The 23445-nt window shown below is 41.3% G+C and overlaps 1 protein-coding gene across 1 annotated transcript in view; it reads right to left on the reverse strand.

Annotated features, from left to right (window-relative positions):
- cntn4 (contactin 4) overlaps positions 1-23445 on the reverse strand; it is a 284000-nt gene that overhangs the window by 184089 nt on the left and 76466 nt on the right. Inside the window, exon 4 of the mRNA XM_053636675.1 lies at positions 23104-23279. Coding sequence (XP_053492650.1) covers positions 23104-23279 — 176 coding nt within the window. The remainder of the gene's footprint in view (positions 1-23103; positions 23280-23445) is intronic.

Consider the following 23445-nt stretch of genomic DNA (forward strand, 5'->3'; position numbering starts at 1 on the left):
GACCATCGGGGTTTTTGGTCACCTCCCTGACTAAGGCCCTTCTGCCCCAATCGCTCAGTTTGGCCGGGCGGCCAGCTCTAGGAAGAGTCCTGGTGGTTACAAACTTCTTCCATTTATGGATGATGGAGGCCACTGTGCTCATTGGAACCTTCAGTGCTGCATAAATGTTTCTGTACCCTTCCCCAGATCTGTGCCTCGATACAATCCGGTCTCGGAGGTCTACAGACAGTTCCTTGGACTTCATGGCTTGGTTTGTGCTCTGACATGCATTGTTAACTGTGGGACCTTATATAGACAGGTGTGTGCCTTTCCAAATCATGTCCAATCAACTGAATTTACCACAGGTGGACTCCAATCGAGTTGTAGAAACATCTCAAGGATGATCAGTGAAAACAGGATGCACCTGAGCTCAATTTTGAGTGTCAAGGCAAAGGCTGTGAATACTTATGTACATGTGCGTTTTTGTTTTTTATTTTTAATAAATTTGCAAAGATTTCAAACAAACTTCTTTCACGTTGTCATTATGGGGTATTGTTTGTAGAATTTTGAGGAAAATAATGAATTTAATTTATATTGGAATAAGGCTGTAACATAACAAAATGTGGAAAAAGTGAAGCGCTGTGAATACTTTCCGGATGCACTGTAGACCATCATAATTGCATCAATAGACTACTAAAGCCTACTGGGCCTGTGACAGCTTCCTTGGTTGTCCCCTTGTGACAGCAGTAAGTAACTGATTGGTTAGTTTGTTGGAGAAAGCCAGTTTCTATTCCTTATAAGTCCTCGCCTTTTACTGCTGTTAAAAAAAAAGTGCAGAAGTTGCAAAAGAGCCTCAAGCTTTTGCATGATCTATGACATTCCCAACTCTCAAACATAAAAATGAAACTCTTTGTCATCTACCATATAGTTTTATGGCATTGAACAGACTGATTAAATGAAGGTGAAATCAATAACAGCCCCCAAGCAGGCGAGCATGCTTGGAATCCACTCTACCTCCATGACAGAGGTATTTTGCCAAGCATAAGTCACACATCAATGGGTTTAATGGCTCCCCTATTTATCAGCTCCCTTATGTGCTTTATTCATCGTGGGTTTGCTGTCAACCATTACGAAGCCATTTCAAAAGGACTTTAGAAACTGAAATTACCTTTACCTATGGAACTAATTTTTTTCCAACTACTCATGGAAAAAGACAACTGGGTGATGTTATTTTTTCATATAAATTTTGTCCTTCAAAACTTCTAAGAAGCTAAATCATAGAGGTAGACAAAGATAGATGCCTTCTGATGTTTCAGCTGTGGTGTTTGATTTCAGAACCTCTTAGTGTTCTTTAGGAAGCGATGAGCAGTTATTAAAAACATGTTACACGACAATTATGAAATAAAGTATAATGGATGAGAACAGGACATGCAAATTAGGTTTACCGTAAAACCACTTAGTCACATCATACTGTTCTGGACTAGAAAACAGCAACAGAGAGCAAAATTGATTTGCTTAGTTCACGCTCATAAAAGAAGAGAAAAAAGAATCAGCTGTCATTTACCTCAAACACAGGTGTTAAACCCGCTACCTTTGGGATGGGAAGGTTTTTTTGTGTGCTGTGCCATATTTTGTGTGCAGGTCCAAACTCCCTCCCAGAGTTTCCAGCCTGCCCTAGCCTCCCTTGCTCCCGCCTCCCAGGATGACATCACTGATTGACGCCAGGATGACATCACTGATTGACGACCATATATAAAGAGGAAGAGGCGTGACAATGGTGTAGGATGTTGGAGGTGGTTATGTGTGAATTGGTGTTAGGAGTGTGCCCTTGGTTTGTGTTGTGTGACCTTGTGGCTATTAAAATTCTGTGATCTGACTGCTGTTCTGGTTTTTGACTGTGAGTTTGGTTGTCCCTGTAGTTTTTGGCTATTTTATACACCACTGTATATAATTTTGCACTCAGTTCATTGGCAGTAGGGGTGTGGCTGCCATTTCTTTTGGGAGAAGGGTCCTTTTGTCTCTGTTTTTGGCTTTGGTAGTTAGGGAAGTACTTGTATTTTCTTTATTTTCCTTTTAGGTAAGCTAGCTACCTAACAAAAGAACTCTCTTGTTTATTATTTTGGCCTTGGTCCACCCTGAAGTTATGCCTGGTTTGGTTCTTTGTACAGTCATATGTATATGACTGTGTGTGTTACAATATACCGCAACCTTTTTTGAACAACTCTGTGTTGTTATTCCTGGCTCCCCCATTTTAAAGGTCAATTCCATTTGAATTGTGAGCTGGTTACGCTGTGTGGCCTAACCTAGACTGGGCTGTAACACAGGGCTCACTTAAGATACTTGTGATTTTGTGAAATTTAAGAAGCGGAAAACTTGGAAAATATTGTAACTTAAAGCAGAGGTGTCAAACATAGCCCGAGGGCCAGGATCGGCCTAGTAAAAGTTCTGTTAAGAATCTGTCTTCTAAATTACGATCTTCTTATACGGCTAAATTTAATTTAAAGATTTGTGAACAAAGAGCTGGTTATAGTTGTTATTCCACTAGGGGCAAAATGGAGCAATACACTCAGGGTCATAAACTCAAATACTGAGGCTACATGACCACCAAATGTTGGCAGTTGATGATTGGGTTTGGATGAGCCTGTGCCAAATGTAGTCTCAGATTCCTGTTCTTGACTGATAGGACCTGATTTGGTACCTGCTGTTTTAGCCTCAACCTTTGATGTGTGTTGTGTTCTGATATTATTATTATTATTATTATTATTATTTTTTTTTTTTTTCACCAAGGTTTTAAACACTAGTTATTTGAGTTACTGTAGCCTGTCCTCTCGGCTGGAACAAAGCATGTCTGCCTACAGAATTATTTGTATAAACTCTGAAGAGACTGTTGTGTTTGATAATCCCAGGAGATCAACAGTTTCTGAAATATGCAAACCACCCTGTCTAGCACCTACAACTATGCCATGGTCAAAGTCAGTGCTATCACATTTTTTCTCCATTCTGATGTTTAATGTGAACATCATTGATCTGTATCGGGATGATTTTATGCATTGTGTTGCTGCCACATAATTGACTGGATTGGATAATTGCATTAATGAGCAGTAATACAGGTTCCTATTAAAGTAAGTGTATTGCGGAGTTATCCTCATACTCCTGCACTTATCTACAGTCTGAAAATGTAGCTTTCCATTAAATGCTGATAAATTAACATATTTAAGAGTTGTTGTTGATGTGGTGTTGGTCTGCTAATTTTTATTTACTTATTTATTTATTTTTTTTATTATTATTTTTTTACATCCCTAGCTTAGGCTAAAGAAACTCACTGAAAATACATTATATTCCACAAGAAAAATAAGTCTGAAAGTTATTAATATTATGATTTGGCTAATATATATATAAATGTACCTCTATAGACCTAAGACTTACACCTGCTCCAGTTCACATTATCTGACCAAATTATATATAATACTCAGAAAATGCCAGTTTACAGCAGGCTGGAAAAAGTTATGGTATTCCATTTTAATGCATCGCTACAAACCCTGCAAAGTGTTTGATGCAAGAGAATTGAAATTGAATAACAAGTCTTTGAGAAACAGTGAATATAAATACTGCCTCACTAAGAAGAATACTAGCAACATCGTTAATTTGTGTGATTATAGCCTTATTTGTTAGCAAAATATACCTCTACATACATCATAAAATGAATATAAAAAGTCTGCACACCCCTGTTAAAATAGCAGTTTTTTGTGAAGTAAAAGAAGGAGACTAAGATAAACCATGTCAGATCTTTCCCACCTTTAATTTGCAATTGCAATGTAGACAAATAATGTAATCAGAAACATTTTAGGGAAAACAAGGATGGAAAAAACGTCTGGGTTACGCATGTAACCCTGTTCCCTGAGAAGGGTAAGAGATGTTGCATTTAGCATAACACTATGGGAGCGCCTCTCACGCGGGACCGGCATCGGAAGCTTGTGTAAAATCGTGCCTATTTATAGGCCTGCCATGATCAGGTGACGTGGCAATTAAGCGCGTTGCGTGATATAAATATGGCACCTGTGAACCGCGCCTAAATTAAACCAGCCTGTAAATCAGCCTAAATTATGTGAAGAGAAGACGCAATTCACAGGCCTGCCCTGGTATGATAAAGCTACGCAATGTCTCGTTCCCTTCTCAGGGAACAGGGTTACATGCGTAACCCAGACGTTTTTTCCCCACTTGTTTCCCCCAGATGTTCCCTTTCAAAGGGAACTTCGACGTTGCGTTTAGCATAACACTATGGGAACGAGAATACCTGCTCCGTCATACCGAGCGGTTGTTCCTTATTTCTCGTTTTGATTCAAGTTCACTGACCTTGTTCTCATTTCTCGTTTTGTGTTTTGCCTTGCCCTGTTTATGCCTGTCAGCCGATCGCCTGACCTTTTGCCTGTTATTAGACCATTTTGGATTTGTCTGCCTGCATCTCTCTCTAATAAACATCTTTAACTGCACTTGCATCCGTCCAAACCTCCATGACAAATAACATGACATAATACTATGCCCCACCATGGATGCAGCAGGAAGATGGAGGAGACGTCACACTAAGCAAACCATCCTCACCTTAGATTTGATCCAGTTTTCTCAATGGAATTTCATAGATCTCCCAGATCGGTATGACGGGTTTTTTAGTTACCCTGAATATTTTCTGGTTGACTGCCAGATTTATTTCTCAAGCCTAATGGACCCCAAGCCCAGCGAGAAGCAATGGATAAGGTTCATGTTGTCCCGGTTTTTTGGCTCAGCCCGCCAGTGGGCGCAGCGTCTGACAGCCATGGGATCCAGGGGACTGGAGAATGTAACTCAGTTCGTGGGACTATTCGTGATGGTGTTCCAGAGGTCAACATGGCGACCTCATCTCCAGAGCTCCAACCTGAAACTCAAGAGGAGGTCTCACCTACCGAGTTCCAGCCGGAGGTCAATGTGGCGATCTCATCCCCAGAGCTCCAGCATGAGACCCACGAGGCAGTCTCATCCCCAGAGCAGGAGCAGGAGACCCACGAGGCAGTCTCATCCCTGGAGTTTCAGCTTGAGACCCACGAGGTTGTCTCATCTCCAGAGCTCCAGCATAAAGTCAAGTTCTTGCTAGAGGTCAACCTCCCAAGCCATGTTCATGTCCAAGATTGAAGAGGCAACCTTTCAAGCCAAGTTCCTGTCTGAGGTCGAAGAGATGACCTCTCAAGCCAAGTTCCTGTCCGAGGTCGAAGAGATGACCTCTCAAGCCAAGTTCCTGTCTGAGGTCAAAGAGGCGACCTCCCATGGCAAGTTCCTGTCTGAGGTCAACCAGGCGACCTCCCACGCCAACTTCCAGTCTGAGATCAACGATGTGACCTTCCACACCACGTTCCAGTCTGAAACTGACGTCACAACCAACCAAGTTATGCTCACGCCAGAATCTGTTAACACAACCAACCAAGTTCTCCTCATGCCTGAAACCGACGTCACGACCAACCAGGTTCTGCTCATGCCTGTAGTCGACGTCATGACCAACCGAGTTATGCTCACACTAGAGTCTGTTGTCACGAACAACCAGGTTCTGCTCATGCCTGAAGATGACGTCAGGAACAAACAAGTTCTGATCAACCTCAAGTATGCTGACATGGACAACCAAATTCTGCTCACACCCAAGGCTGCTGACACAACCAACCATGTTCTGCTCACGCCTGAGTCTGTTGACACAGCCAACCAAGTTTAGCCTGCAGAGTCAATGGAGGATGATGCTCCGCCTTCCTGCTCTGCTGAGGATGTAGTTCTGCCTTCCTGCTCTGCTGAGGACGACGCTCCACCTTCCTGCTCCGCTGAGGACACCATTCAGTCTCCCGGTTCAGCTGAAGACATTTTTGCCCAAAGGGTCAGGACTGCCCTGGGAGGGGAGTGTATTCCCCTCAAGCTAGCGCTGTAGTATTGGAGCATGCCTGGAAAACCGAAAGCAAGCCCGATGCACAAGCTCAAAGCGTGAGCCTGATGGGCGAGCTCTTCATGAATGCATGCTTTTGGTTCTTCAACGACATTGACTTTGTTTACCTTGGACATGTGCTTTTTTATGGTTATGTAATGTCTCTGCCCTTGATTTGTCATTGGTTGTTTCCCAAATGTGTGTCACCATTGTTTTCAGCTGTCCTGTGTTTAACCCATGATTACATTGTGTAGTATTGTGTTTATCTCTTTACCAAACGGTTGTTCCTTATTTCTCATTTTGATTCATGTTCACTGACCTTGTTCTCGTTTTTGTGTTTTGCCTTGCCCTGTTTATGCCCGTCTGCCGATCGCCTGACCTTTTGCCTGTTATTAGACCACGCTTTTGATTAATATTTTGGATTTGTCTGTCTGCCTCTCTCTCTAATAAATGTCTTTAACTGCATTTGCATCCGTCCAAACCTCCATTACATAAATAATGTGACAAAAACATTCTAGATCTGTCAAATTGTGCGGGCATCTCTTGTGCACAGCCCACTTCAGGTCACCCTGAAGTTTTATTAATTGGATTTAATTAAATGTAAATTGGGTTCAGGTTTGGGCTTTGGCTAGGCCATTCAAAAACATTGATCTTCTTTTAGTTAAGCCATTCCTTTGTTGATTTGGATGTATGCTTTTGGTCATTGTCATACTAAAATGTGAAATTCCTTTTCATCTTCAGCTTACTAGCAGACACCTGAAAGTTTTGCACTAAAATCGGCTGGTATTTGTAGATATTCATGATTCCCTACACCTTGATAAAACCCACAGTTCTGGCTGAAGATATGCAGCACTTAAGCATGATGCTGACACCTCCATGCTTCACCATAGGTGTGGTGTTCTTTTGTTGATGTGATTTTTTGTGCCAAACATACATTTTGAAATTATAGCATTATTATAGCTTTTGGAATCAGACCATGACACACTTAGCCACATGGTTGGGGTGATTTAGTTGAGCTTGGTTTAGTTGGAGCTTGGTGCAAGAAAAGACAGCATTAAGACAGCATGAGAAAAGCATTGCAATCAAAAGAGAAGTCTTTTTTTTTATGTTTTATACATACATTTACAGTGGGGGAAATAAGTCTTGAACGGGTCAACATTTTGTTCAGTAAATATATTTCCAATGAGGGTATTCAAATGAAATTTTCACCAGACATCAGTATTAACTCAAGAAATCTGGAAATATAAAGAATTCACAACAATAAATTCGATAAATAAAGTTATGTGTAATAAAGTGGAATAACACAGGAAAAATGGTATTGAACACGCTAAGAAAAAGCAATTCTCAAAGGCAAGGTAAGGCAAGGAACCAACTGAAATCCATAAGTAATTATATCTCCTATCTGTGCAAATTAATATCAGCTGGGTTAGTAAATTGATGGTCTATATAAAGACTTTTCATTACCAAGGTGTCACAAAAGAATCATCTCATGATGGGTAAAAGCAAAGAGCTTTGCCAAGACCTTCGGAACCTTATTATTGTGAAACATATTGATGTAATCGGATACAGATGTATTTCAAACCTTCTGAATACTTCAGTAAACACCGTTGGGGCCATTATCCGCACGTGGAAGCAACATCAGTCCGTCATTAAACTGCCATGCACAGGAGCTCCTCGCAAGATTTCTGACCAGGGAGTCAGAAGAATAGTCAGAAGAGTAGCCCAAGAGCCAAGGACCACTCGGAAAGAGTTCCAGAAATACTTGGAGGCAATGCATTAATTTATAACATGCTTATTCAGTGTAAGCACAAGAAGACTATAAGTAACACTAGCTATAAAATAACCTGAGATCACATAGGTGTCTGATAAATTAAAGGGGGGAAAATCAACACAAAGTATTTTAGTAAGGTGTTGGACCTCCACGAATTTGGGAGAAATCCTGGTCTCCTGGCCAGATTAACACTGATTTGGCCTTCTAGTGTTTGTTTGTTTGTTTGTTTGCTTGTGTTTTGCCTGCAGTTGTAACAAATACTGCAGTTCCTAGAAATTATGTTTGGTCCGTATAGGGAAACATGATAGGTTAATAAATCATGAACCCACTAGCCTTGCAATACTTTTGGTCATCATTCACCTCATCTTCATGCTCATCTTCTGGATAAGAAGCCACCAGGTGGAGCAGACAGGGAAAGGGCAGAGAGAGAAGACAGCCTTTACTGTCAGCTCAAACAAAGCCAACAGAAATGTTCCTTGTATTTTGCACTGTTCTGTGTAAATTCTAGAGGCTGTTGTGTGTTACAATACCAGGAGGTCAGCTGTTTCTGAAATAATCAAACTACCCTGTCTGTCACAAGAACCATGCCATGGTCCCATTTTTCCCTCATCCTGTTCTTTGAACTTAACATGGTCTTAACCTGTGCGTATATGGTTTTATACATTACACTGCTACTTCATGAGGCTGATAAGATATTTGCATGAATGGGCAGATCAGGGGTGGTCAAGGGTCTCAGTAGGTGGTCAAGTGTCTCAAAATTTGTTGTGGGTGTTTGGGATGGCCTAGGCAGTCTCCTGGCCTGGATTTTTGTCCCAGTCTAACCCTGGCCACTAGAACAGCTTGGCACAGTTTCTACAAGCTACTGGAACTGTATTGGAGGAATTAAACACCATTCTTCCACAAGATTCCTCAGTTGGTATTTTGATGATAGTGGTGGAGAGCACTGTCTAACACTTGGGACATAATCTTCCATAGGTGGTCAAATGGGTCTTATTGTGACTGTGAAGACCAGTGTATATAATTTAGAAGACCGCTCCCATGAGGTAGAAATGTTTCATTGGAAGCTACAAGTGGTCAGTCAAAATAATTTGAATTAATTTCAGTGACTCTTCCCTTTACAAGCATACCCAAACCATGCCAGAAAAATAATCCCATTGAATAACAGACCAACTGTTTTCCTTTAATTTGTAACAGACTGTATTCTGCTGTTGGCTGGTTCTGCTTTAGGGCCAGATTTAAATGCAAAATTACAGAGATCACTGATTTATGAAGAGTTATTTATGAAGGTCAGCTAATATGTGTTAAATTGGCCAGAGGAAGTCCACTAAGTAGCTTTGTCTTAATTATTTCATAAAACATAAGTCCCTCTTTAACCCTGGAGCCACTGTGATTTAACAACAATTTCAGACACTTCTTGCCTATTAAGAAAAGCCATTTTTTCATCATTAATATGGGAGCATGCATTAATGTCACCTAACCCTGCAATAAGTGCTTTCTATTTAAAACTTCAACTGCTTTTCTTTAAATGCACTGTAAATTATCTAGATTGATTAAACTCCATTGAACTTAATTGCATACTGTCACACTTCTTTAACCCCCTGACATGTAGTGAGCTTCTCACCCTCAATGCCTGCATATGCTTAGAATTCCATGAAAGCCTTTCTAGAATGTGATTGTTCTTAGACACTGTTTTACTGCTTTCTTGCATCAACTGACTATGTGCAAAGTTGTGTCCAGTCAGTAGATAATAAACAGACCATGAAGTGACACATTTCTTTGCTGAGTGCAGTCTGAGGTGTATAATATAGAAGTGAAGCTAAACTGAAATGGCAAACTTGTTCTTTGCTCTTATTGACTTTTTTCTAGTCGGTTTGAAGTAGTGGCAGCTCTTTTCTATTATATTGCATATATCTAAAATATGTTCACGCCTTGAATATTCATTATACAAAATGGTGGCTCAATAGTTAAGGCTCTGGGTTACTGACCAGAAGGTCAGGGGTTCAAGCTGCCACTGTTAGGCCCATGAGCAAGGCTATTAACCATATCTGCTCCATGACTGCCATATCATGACTGACACTACACACTGACCCCTGCTTCCTAACAATCTGGGGAATGCAAAAAAAAAAAAAAAAAAACAATTTCACATATATGAAAATAAATATCCATTATGTGCTACAAAACATGCTCACAGTGGTCATCATAATAAGGATTGTTCGATTGGACTTTTAATTAAAAATCGCAGATTATTTTCAGCAATGTTGTCAGTCCAAAATGCCAGTCACAACTATCTAGATGGTTGGTTAGGCATAATAAATTGAATAAGCTGACTTAGGCAAGCTCTTTTTTTTTTCAATTTCAGTAGTAGAGCATAAGTTTCTTAAACATTTTGCTATTCTAGATGCATAAGATGTCCTATTGTAATAAAATAACCTAATACAGTAATACAAGCAATTTAAAAATACTACTGATGTGTATTTTACTATACATTAGGAGACAATTTCTAGTACGTTATGATATACAATTTTCACAAACCACAAGGCCTGCATACATGTGCATTGATGAAATGTGCCAGCACATTGGTATTTTAAAACCTATATTAAAAGTGACACAATGGTAAAATAGCATTTTCATGACTTGAAATTAAGGCTTAATAGTCACATTTCTTACAAACCAATTAATTGGATGTTCACTAATTATGCCACCCAACTTCAATACAATAAACATGATGTCCTAGAGAGCTCACACCTGTTAGTGGACACTACTAAAGTGCAAAAGTAGATAAAAACACACTTCATATCATGCAGTTTTTTTAACCACTAAAATTTCAATGTAAAGTCTTGCATGAAAACATGGCAATTTTTATTTTTGAATATAAGCTAACCATACCTTTCATAATTTTCACTCTAATCCAGCCCATGTTTACAAATAGATCATTCACTCATTAAAAAAATACCAAAACTATAGCTGTCTCAGTCATACATACATACAGAAATACAACATAAACAAAGGCAACCTGAGTAAACACACAATGCAGTTTTTATTTATTTTTTTTTTTTTAATTGAAGCAAAAAAAGTTATTCAACACCTATCACCCATGTGAAAAACTAATTCCCTCCTTAAACTTCAAATCTGGTTGTGCCACCTTTAGCAGCAATAACTACAACCAAACACTAATGATAACTGGAGATTAGTCTTTCACAGCGCTGTGGTGAAATTTTGGCCCACTCTTCTTTGCAAAACTGCTTTAGTTCAGCCACATTGGAGGGCTTTTGAGCATGAACTGCCCATTTAAGGTCCTCCCAGAGCATCTCAATTGGTTCAAGTCAAGACTTTGACTAGGCCACTCCAAAACTTTAATTGAGCTTTTTTGAGCCATTCAGAGGTGGACTTACTCCTATGCTTGAGGTCATTGTCTTGCTGCATAATCCAGTTGCGCTTGAGTTTTAACTGAAGACTGGACATTCTCCTTTAAGATTTTCTGTTAGAGAGCAGAATTAATGTTTCCCTCAATTATTGCAAGTTGCCCAGGCACTGAAGCAGCAAACAAAGCATCCACACACCATCACACTTCCACCACCATGCTTGAGCATAGGTATGATGTTCTTTTGTCGAATTCTTTGTTTGGTTTACGCCAGAGGTAACGGGGGCACTGTCTTCCAAACAATTCCATTTTCGACTCAACAAGCCACAGAACATTCTCCGAAAAGGTTTGAGGATCATCAACATGTGTTTTGGCAAAATTCAGATCAGCCTTAATGTTCTTCAGGATTAGGAGTGGTTTTCACCTTGCCACACTTCCGTGGATGCCATTTTTACCCAGTGTCTTTCTGATAGTGGAGTCATGAACAGTGACCTTTATTGATGCAAGACAGGCCTGCAGGTCCTTTGATGTTGTCCTTGGCTCTTTTGTGACTTTATACCTTATTCTTGCTCTGGTGTTATGTTAAACTAGGACCCTGTATGTGTCAAAAGTTTCATATTCTGCTTAGTCTTTGTCTGGATATTAACAATATGGATTTAAAGCAATGATAGTAGCAAGAACAGCTATGGAGACCAAAACTAAAACTAAGCTGAACAACAAATGTCCAAATATGACTATCTGCTTTTCTACTACAGCAAAAACATGCAAAAAAAAACCCACGTCGGGGTTACGCATGTAACCCTGTTCCCTGAGAAGGGAACGAGACGTTGCATTTAGCATAACAGTATGGGAAGTGCCCTTGTGCGCGTGACCGGTATCTGAAGCTTGTGTAAAATCATCCCTCTAACTTATAGGTCTGCCATGATCAGGTGACGTGGCAATTAAGCGCGTCGCATGATATATATATATATTTATGGCACCTGTGAACAACGCAGACAGCCTCTATTATCTGAAGCGAAGACGCAATTCACAGGCATGCCCTGGTATGACAAAGCTATGCAACGTCTCGTTCCCTTCTCAGGGAACAGGGTTACATGCGTAACCCCGACGTTCCCTTTCAAAGAGAACTTCGACATTGCATTTAGCATAACAGTATGGGAATGGGAATACCCACTCCGTCATACCGAGGGTACGGCCTGTTCAAAAAGACCCAAGCCTGAGGGTCACTGCAAGACACTCAAGCCCAGGGTGGAATGAATATCCAGGCTGTAATAATGAATGAATGTGTGTGGCGTAGACCATCCTGCAGCAGCACACACATCCTGCAAGGATACCACTTTAGTCAAAGCCTTCAAGGAGGCGACCGCCCTAGTGGAATGAGCTCTTATGCCCAGAGGCATGGCGAGACCACGTGCCTCGTAAACCATAGAGATTGTTTCCACTATCCAATTAGAGCTGCGCTGCTTTGACACAGCATCACCTTTACTGTCGCCGCCAAAGCAGACCAGCAGCTACTCCGACTTACGCCACTGGCCGGAGCGGTGGATGTAAGTATAGAGAGCCCTTACTGGACACAGCAGGTAAATCCTCTCTTGTTCCGGTGTGAGGAACGGAGGAGGGCAGAAGGCCTGCAACACCACAGGGTGGGCACGTAAGTACAGAGATGGGCAGCAGATGAAGGCACTTTAGGAATATAATCCGGCCTAGGATACAGGAAGGCCTTGACTAATCCAGGGGCAAAGTCAAGGCAGGAAGGGGCAACAGAGAGAGCTTGTAGCTCTCCCACTCACTTGAGAGATGTCAGGGCCAGCAGAAGAGCTAACTTTAGAGTCAGAAGCTTCTCAGAGGCTGACTCTAAGGGCTCAAATGGGGCCCCTGACAGACCTTCCAAGACCACAGAAAGGTCCGAGGAAGTTATGCGCAGCCTGCAGATGGGCCTAAGCCGTCTGACACCACGCATGAACCTCGAAGTTAGAGGATGTTGCCCCACAGAGGCTCCATCAACAGGGGCATGGCTGGCCGAAACAGCGGCCATGTAAACCCTGATTGTAGAAGGAGCCAACCCTTCTGAGAAACGTTCTTGTAAGAACTCCAGGACTGTAGCTATTGCGCAGTTCACTGGGTCTAGCTGACGTTCCTCACACCGCGAGACAAAAAGCCGCCACTTGAGCGCATACAATTTCCTTGTGGATTGTGCTCTAGCATTTAACATGTTCTCTACAGCCTCAGTTGAGGGACCAGAATCTATGAGCTGGTGCCCCTCAGGGGCCAGACCCACAGTTTCCATAGTTCCAGCCGAGGGTGATAAATCAACCCTCCGGCTTGAGACAGCACATCCCTGAGGATGGGAATCTCCCAACGAGTGCCGTCGGGCGGGATATTATCTCCGAAAACCATATTCGTCAAGCAGGAAGCAGCGTCAAGCAGGAAGCAGCGTCCTTTGAGCTGATGCTATTATATTAATTCTTCTAATCTCTATACTTTTAAATTATTTACCTTACGTTATACAAATATAACTGACACTACTTTAGATAAAACAATCGTAACGCTGCACTGTCGCTAAATTTGATCTGTTCTTACAAACATCCGCGACTAGCTCGTAGCCCGCTAGCATCATCTTACCGCTAGCCTTGTTTACGTTTCACATTTCTCATTTACCGCTGTTTTGTTTAAAAAGCAGATATGTCTGCTGTTTCTCCGGTTTTGAGTGCAGATGAGGACTCGCTCGAGCTTCACATGGTGCTGTTGGAACTGGAGGATGTGGAGAAGCAGATCCGTGGTCTACTCGACAAGCAGGTCCAGCTGCTGGAGCGACAAACTGCGCTGGAAACATCTTGTGCCTCTGCCTACACATCCAAGGTAAGCGCACAGCATGGTATTTCCACTCCCAGTCCCTCTACGCCGTGTGTTTCTCTGTGCAGGGACCGTGCACCTAGGACTTTCCCAGCCGAGGTCTCCGTCACACCTAGCTGACATTCGTCACACCACAAGACAAAAAGCCGCCACTTGAGCGCATACAATTTTCTTCTGGATGGTGCTCTAGTTTAACATGGTCTCTACAACCTCAGTTGTGAGACCAGAATCTATGAGCTGGTGCCCCTCAGGGGCCAGATGCACAGTTTCCATAGTTCTGGCCGAGGGTGATAAATCAGCCTTCCGGCTTGAGACGGTAGATCCCTGTGGATTGGAATCTCCCAAGGAGTACCGTCGAGCAGGGAAATTATCTCTGAGAACCATATTCGAGCTAGCCAATAAGGTGCTACTAGCAGCAGACGTAGACGGTCTTGGCGAACTCTCACTAGAACTTGTGGGAGCAGAGCGATCGGGGGAAAAGCATATAGACGTGACCTCGGCCACGTGTGCAACATGGCGTCCAGCCCCAATAGTGCGGGAGGAGTGAGGGTGAACCACAGCGGGCAGTGTGTTGTCTCCTTGGAGGCGAACACATCCACTTCCGCTTGTCCGAACCTCCGCCATATAGACTCCACCACTTGTGGATGGAGCCTCCAACCCCCGGGCCTCTGCCCCTGCCTCGACAGGATGTCTGCCCCTACATTCCGGCTGCCCGGAATGTACATTGCACTCATTGACAAGAACTTTCCCTCTGCCCAGAGAAGGATTAGTTGCGCCTGCCTGAACAGGGGGCATGAACGTAACCCTCCCTGGTAGTTGATATATGAGACCACCGCTGTGTTGTCTGACACAACTAGCACATGGTGACCTCACAACTGAAGAAGAAAGAATTTCAGTGCTAGGAATACGGCCCGCATCTCTAGGAGATTTATGTGCCACTCCAGATGAGGGCCGCTCCAAAGACCGTGAGCTGGACCGCCATCTAAGACTGCACCCCAGCCCGTGAGGGACGCATCTGCCATTACCGTCTTGCAGTAAGGAGACGCCCCTAGAGTGTGACCCGAGGCTAGAAACTGCAGGCACCTCCAAATACTCAGAGCACATAGGCATTGCCGCGTGACACTAATTACTCTCAGAGGTTTCATCTTCGGATGAATCCCCCTACTTTTCAACCACCACTGAAACGGTCTCATGTGCAATAGGCCCAACGGTATGATGTTGGCTGCTGCTGCCATAAGGCCCAACAGTCTCTCATAGAGACTGGAGGGGGTGCCTAGACCTCACTTTATCTTGCTCAAAGTTGATAGGATCGATCCTACGCGTGTTGGGGATAGAAAAGCCCTCATCGTAGTAGAATCTCTTATAACCCCTAGAAAAGTTGTCCTCTGCACTGGAGAAAGCATACTTTTCTTGAGGTTCAACCTGAGCCCTAAGCTCCTCATGTGGGAGAGAACAACATCTCGATGTTAAACCGCCTGTTCCCTCGTGCTAGAATTAACCAGTCGTCCAGGTAGTTTAGTACATGGATGCTTTGGAGTCTCAAGGGAGCCAGAGCAGCATCCATGCACTTTGTGAAGGTGCGAGGGGATAAAGCTAGCCCGAAGGGAAGAACCTGAAATTGGTATGTGTTGTCTCCAAACGCAAACCTCAGGAACCTCCTGTGACTGGACGATATTCCTATGTGGAAATATACATCTTTCAGATCTATCGTCACAAACCAGTCTTCGGACTGAATCTGTGGCATGATAAGTTTGAGAATCAGCATCTTGAACCTGTATGTCCGAAGAGTGTGGTTTAGATGACGCAGATCTAAAATTGGCCGCATACTCCCATCTTTTTTGTGGACCAGGAAATAACGGCTGTAAAAACCTCCCTCCCTTAGGGAACGGGGTACATGTTCTATGGCCCCTTTGTCCAAAAGGGAACTTACTTCTTGCACTAAGATTGGGCTCTGCTCTGTGCTGACAACTGTGACAAATCAGTCAGTCAACTCTGAACCGGGTGGGTCGAGCTCTGAACTGGACCCGGTAACCCTTTTCTATGGTAGGCAGACCCCCTGGAGACACATTTGGCAGTGGTTTCCACGCCGCCAAATGGTCTTTCAGTGATGTTAGCTTTTCTACATTTCGTTGGAGGGAAAGCATCAGATTTCCGTCACCCTGTGACAGCTCGCTGACAAGAGAAGGCTGAAAACGTGGGATGGCCTTGGCTAGGGCAGGCCCTACAGTAGCACTGGGGGCTATCTGCCCTAACAACCTCATGTCCCCTGATACGTCCCTCCGTGGCCCATCAGGACCGTTCCTTCCTTGCCTGCTTTGCTTTTATGATCATTCTTACATCAGGCCTCTTAGCAGGCTGTGGCTGTGGATGCCCGGTCCCCCTGGCTTTCTGCGGGGGGAGGCGGGCCGCCACACTCGCCTTCTGAGCCTCCCTCGCACTAGCGCTGGCCCAGGGTCCACTCATGGAGGCCCGGGCGAACTTGACATGATGGGGAAGGAACTGGCTGAATGCTGCCGTTTGCTGTTTTGCCTCTCGAAACCTGTCGGCGATGGCATTAACCGCGCCGCCAAACAGGCCGGAAGGTTTAACAGGGGTGTTCAGCAAGGAGACCTTATCTTTGTCCCCCATCCCTGAAAGGTTGAGCCATAGATGCCTCTCTGCCACAACCAGGCTACCCATTGAATGGCCGATATGATGGGCCGTTTGGTTGGACGCGAGCTCCAAAGTCAGGTGGCGAGCCAGACCCGGAAGACAGAGCAAGAGATAGAGCAGTGCTCATCTCTGGCTCCTCTTCCAAATCCATACGAGAACCCCACGACCTTAGCCGGCTGGCTGCCTCGGCAGCGGCCGGCCCAAATCCGCGAGGCTCTGAAACCCAACTCCCTTCGGACGAAAAGAGAGCGAGTCGAGAGCGGAGCTGCCTCATCGTGAAATGTTCACAATGCTGACAGTCAGACCCCTGGAGGGCTGCTGTCACATGCTCTACGCCCAAACACTTCACACAGATAGCGTGTCCGTCTCCTCCCGTGATGAAACAGAAGCAAGGCGTAACACACTTTCTGAATTCTTTCTTGCTCATTATTTCCCTCTCTTTTCTTTTTTTTTCTAAAAAAGGGATAGAAAATTTTAGAGATTTTTAGAAAATATCAAGTGGAAGCGTTTTTTGTCACACAAACAACAGACACGCAGTCTCGCTGAAGATAATAAGGCTGGTGGCATGGTTCACAGGTGCCATATATATATATATATATATACATATATATATATATATATATATATATATATATATATATATAATGTGACGCGCTTAATTGCCACGTCACCTGATCATGGCAGGCCTATAAATAGAGGCATGATTTTACACAAGCTTCAGATACCAGTCACGCGCGGAAGGGCGCTTCCCATACTGTTATGCTAAATGCAAAATCAAAGTTCCCTTTGAAAGGGAACACTGGTTTAACGTACTGGCCAAAACTTGAGGTTTAATTCACATTTTTTAATGTATGATGTACTAGAATTATATTTACTGTAGATAATGACACTATTCATTCAGTGAATGCAAAGCAATCTGGTCATAATATAATATAAATATTTATAGAATATTACTATTTACTTAATACTGCTCCTCACCTAAGCTGATCTCTTACAAGAAAAATGGGCTTAAGTCCAAGCTCGGAATTTTGTGTAACTTCAATTCACATTCATAATTCTTGTGTAACTTCTAAATAGGGTATGTCACAGTATGTCCATAGTTAGATCTGAGGTCTAAATACCGATGTGCAAAATCCTCAGTACCTTTTATTAACTCTATTCTCTAACCTAAAAAAAAAAAATCTGGAGAAAAAGCTTTGTATTTGCTCTTTTCTCTATCAACCAGAAACATAACTCATTTGTTTGAGCGAGTGAAGAACTCATACACTCGCAATTGCAAGTCTATTGGTTCCAATCTGGCTGATGATAGAGCAGCAACAAAGGCCTGGAGTGGCACTTTCATGTGTGGTTGAGGACAGGATGTTAGATAAAAGCCTGACAGAAGTCAGAAAATGGAGAGCCCACGAGAACAAAGTGGACAAACGCATTCAACATCTAAGGTACTGAATTAATTTACTACACAAAAAGGGGGAAAGTATCTTTTTGGGGAGATATTTTGGAAAGAGATAAAAAGGATGTTTATGATTTAAGTTTCCAAAAGATGGACACATGAAGCCATCTTCAGATGGACAGGCAGACACTCACTATCACCATCTACATGAGAGGCTTCTTTTTCTTTCTTTTTTTCTTCTTTTTTTTTGGCAAAGGACATCAAGGTTGCTTCTTGTCGTTCCCAAAAAGAGCAAAGGCACCATTGTTGTATGAGTTGCCCTGAGAGCCATCCTCAATAGGGCACCTAAGGCTAGGATGCAGCTGAGGCTTTTCAAAAGAGACTGAGGGAGAGGAAGGAAAAGGGAAGAAAAAACGAGCCTATACACATAACTACAGAAAAAGCAACGACTGGTTCAGTAGACAACTAAAACTGGAGGAAGAAATTTCCATTAGTGATTTGTACTTGTACGGCTTTTTCAACTTGTCATGTATGTATTACAAGGCTATTTTAGTTGTTAGAATACAAAAGACATCAAACATGCACCACCATGTTTTATTCACAGCTCTATGGACAATTAATGTTTTCTATAACCTTGTGAAGAAGTAATACAGTGTTTTATGAAAACCTTAATCAGGTCATGCTATTTCATCTTTCCTTCTGTCTCACAATCAATATAAATTATCTGCACAACTGTCTTACAACATGCATTTCCTAAACATTGCTAACATTCATTGTTCTGAAACACTGTCCAATACATCCCAGAAACACCAACTGCTGCAAAACTAGTGACAACACATCAATAGTAATCAACATTAACCTGAATAACCTTACTGTCACAAGTCAGATCTCTAGCCTCACTACAGGGTCTGTTATGTCTTACATGCTTTTCAATAAACACAGCTTGTTTGGGCCTAATTATGTATTTTCAGTGCAGGGCAAACTTAGAGTTTTATGAAATGAAATGAAACAATAATCTTTGCCTTCACTGAAAAATCCTTATAATCTAGAGGTGCAGTTTTAATTCTTAGCCATGGAGACAAATGTAATCCAAGAGGATTAATCTTTTTACAATTTTATAGTAATTCTGAAAAACGGACCAAAGTACAAGTACATTAGTGCACCTGTATTCATGCATCTTTATTCTTTGCAAAATATATGGATGTGTAAGTACTTGAAGATTCATGTTTTTTGAAGCAGAGACTGCAGATGCTTCTCCTTCCTCTCCTAATTTATCCAGGACTGAAACCCCTGCTGCTTTGGCTTTGCCACTTGACTTGCATCACTTTTATTGGCACTGCATGTAAATGCCTCACAGAAGAGATCTTGAAGATATGAAAATCAGATGGCATTAAAGCCATTATTTAAATGCTACTTTTACACAAGTGAAAATTATACTCCCAATTTACTAACTGTACTTTTCACATACATAAAACACTCTCATATTCACCTATTCACTTACATATACCTCAAACTTCTTACATATACCCAAAAACGACGCTCTCATTCATAGCTCTCATACATTAGCTTTATTTCTCACATTCATACCATGAAATAGAGATCTAGGAGAAAAATCTAATAATAAGTCATTTTAGGCATGTGTGTTGTGTGTGCCATTTATATGACACAATGTATTAGGATGAGCCAATCTGAGAAAAAAAATCAAATTATGTAATTCTTGTTCTGAAAATGCAAGCCTATGTTATGCTAGTTATGCTTGTGTGAATTCTTTAGTCTTGAATACAATATTATCACTGCAGTACACAACATAAATTAATAATAGTGCAGAGGACGGTATGTTACTGAAAAGAAATAAACAAATAGGCCAAGTTGAACTCTTATACCAATCAAGCACATTCATTATGAAACACATTTATGATTAAAATGAAAGGCAAAAATAATGACCCTGAGATTATTCATAAGAAATAAATGTATTGAATGTGAAATCATTTATGCATACGCAACATTTTTTTCTTTTGCTTTGCTGGAAATCTCTGGATGAATACAGTCTCTACAATTCCTCTTTGTTTCAACTTAATGTCTTTCATGAAAGGTATGTGAAAAATGAAATGTGAAATGTGAAAAAGAAGTTTAAAGGTATCCTGAAAAAAAGATGACATTGAAAAGTATTTATTTACCCCCCCCCCCCCCCCCCCGGGCATAAATATGAGTTATTGCTGTATTTGTATTAAAACATTGAGTGTGATTAAAACAGTTTATATTGGCATTCAGGTGTATTATGTACCTCTTAAATCTTTATCTTGTGTGGAGAATTTTACTGCACTGTCTCTGCAATCTTAAAGGTGATTAAACTGATTAAGATAATAACCCACTAATTACCCAGCATGGCAAAGTCATGACAATTGGAGCAAATAATGAGATAATTATGGCTTGCATATTTTCCACAAATTTACCTTAATGAATAGATATGTGTATATAAAATCATCTTGAAAAGGTTGACAAATGACTCAAGCAGAGCACGAAATCATTATTAGAATTAATCTTGCATTATATCCCATATTATCTTTCATATATAAAATCCAGTATCTACTAGTATGTTTAATAACCATGGACTTGATAAAAGTAAAAGTAGAACTTGATAGCTGAACCATGGGAAATATAATTCAAATCAAGGTCCTCTGAAGGTAATGACACTTAAGAAACATGATAAAGGTACAGTGCACTCTTCTCTATCATTAACACATTAATTAAAACACCTTAGTGAATCCCAGAACTCAATTAGTTTGTTCGGAAACACCGCACACATTGATAATTACAATTATATGCAAGTTTTTCAATATATGTGCTGCCAGAATAACCCTACTGAGAGGAAAGGGGACAAAACTGACATACACACATTTATAGTCAGCAAGAGAAAATGTCTCTTTAATTATAACCTGTTCTGCTGATACTTCTGTAGCCCACATGGGCAAACACCATGAGAGATGTATTATAAAGAGTTTTCAATAACTGTCCTTGATGATATAGACTAAACCATTCAGCATATAAAAGTAATAAATAAATGACTAATTAAAACTGCATGCTTGTGTCGAGGGAAAAAAATGATAGTGAATATATTTTCCAAAGAACCACCATAACATCTCTGTTTTTTTCTGCTAAAAAATAGCCTGTAACCACAACATAAGGGATAAAGAGCTCCTAGTCAGCCAGCTAACAAATGCATAAGTGAAATGAATTTGCACCACGTTTCACGATTCTCTGTACTCGCACATCCACCACCCAACTCCCCCTAAATTCTCCTGCATTAAGTGACCGAATTATAAAATACCCTGTCTCATAACATCAGCTGCCCTTAAAATTACTCTCTTGATCCATCACGCATTGGAGTTAATTAAGTTATAGTACGAGTAATAAAGAAGATAGATGGTAGGCAGGCCAAATTGTTCATGACAACAATCTGCGCCCATGTAAGGTCAGGAGTCTGAGTAATTGATGTATTTGTCAGCCAATTCTCTTTGTGTGACGGTAGATCCCTGTTATCCATCACCACTGGAGCAAACAATGGGCTTTCAACATAAATAAGGTAATATATATATATATATATATATATATATATATATATATATATATATATATAAGCACATAAGCAGTTAAAAATACCACTAAGCACAATCTGGGCAATTATAGAAAGGTGTGGAACAATAACAACATTAGCATGTAGAGGACGCATGAACATATAGAACACATGCATAGTGAGGAAGCCCAAACCAGCTTGCTACTGCCAGGAGGTTAAGCCTTTGCCATAGATGGATTTTTCCTCATAATAATGATCCACAAAATACAAACCAGTCAACACAGAATTGGTTGTTTGAACAAAATCTGTATTTTGCAATGCGACCTGATATGTGATATGTGATTTGACACCTACTGAAAACCATGTGGTGAATTTAAGTGCTCCGTTCACATTCAGAAACATAATACTTAGGCGTTTACAATTTTATGCATGGAGGAGTAGTCCAAGATGTTTTGGACTACAAGTGTTTTCAAACCTCATTAGACAATACCAGAAGAGGTTCAGTGCTGTTATCCTCTCCAGAGGAGGCTTCACCAAATATTATCCTTATTTCTGAAAAACATTTTTACCCAGATGAAAAAACCCCTGCATAAATTAAGGAAACTTTCTTATGTTTAAAAAATATTGTGTTAAAATAAAACTCCACAGCATCCCCATTTGTTTCAGCTCAATATATCACTGCATGTGTTATTCATTTTTATATATTAATTTCTTCCCATTTTCATGAAGGCTGCCAGTAATTCTAGAGCTGACTATGAATGAGTAGGATGTGGATGCAGGAATGCACAGTGAAATCTGAGGGGGCTAACAGTCATTCACTGTCAATGCTGTCAGTGCTGTCAAGTAAGACTGCAGGACCAATTAAGGAACAGAAAGTGCGTAACTCCCTGGAATCATACTAAAGGGTTGGAAGGGTATTATTTAGAATAAATCCACCAAGGCCAAATCACATTATTAGGCATTATTATTTGTATGTATGTATGTATGTATGTATGTACTGGATAGATTTATTTATTTATTTGTTTGTTTATGAGCAGAATCAGAACACTCAGATTTGTGTTGCAAATGCATTTCAATAACAGCATAGATGGCAGTGACAACAGAACAACAATGCTGTCACTGTATTTGTTTTCTGAAAATCTCTTGAGTGTCTCACAAATTTGTCCTCTTAGTTTGATTTGTTTGTTTATTTTTACCCTCCCATGACTTTGCCAGCTACGTTACAGTGCACTACGGAGCCTTGGTTTTCCCACATATACCCAGTTTCTCTATGTCTAATTTTACTTCCTGGTTTTGGCCCATGCTTGTTTTCTCATGTATTGATTATGGATTATTCTTGTTTGGTTTTGTCTGCCTGTTTTTGCACTGCATCCTGCCTAATCTGCATCACACACGTTATAGACTGATTGCTTGACTGATTTAACTGGTGGAAAAATTCAGATTCCCACCTTTGATAGAAAAAGGGGGCATTTCCATTTGAACATTTAATGCTGCAATCAACAGACACAAGTATTATCACAGCCACTGCAACCCCAGAACCCTTGATGGGCCAAGACTGAAAGAGAAATGATGGATAAAGCATGCAACCTACATGCAAAGGTAAGGCTGGCCTTGCGGCTTACGATGGTACCAAATGAATTGGAGGCAAAGCACTGGTAGATCCCAGAGTCCTGGTCTTTGTTCAGCCGGGTGATGCGAAGGTTTCCACCAAAGAGAGTGTAGCGCGAATCAAATGTTGGATCAATGCTGGTGCCATTGAGCTTCCACCTACATGAGAAAGACCAAATTATTGTATTGGGTCATATGTACACACTGGTTCAATGCTAATACTGCTTCTATAGGAAAATTAAACACATGCTTACTTGACATTTATTTTAATGCACATTAGCATTTTTAGTTAATGTGCTCATTAACTCATTTATCATGACATGAT

The sequence above is a fragment of the Ictalurus furcatus genome, chromosome 11, assembly GCF_023375685.1.
Source record: "Ictalurus furcatus strain D&B chromosome 11, Billie_1.0, whole genome shotgun sequence".
Lineage (NCBI taxonomy): Eukaryota > Metazoa > Chordata > Actinopteri > Siluriformes > Ictaluridae > Ictalurus > Ictalurus furcatus.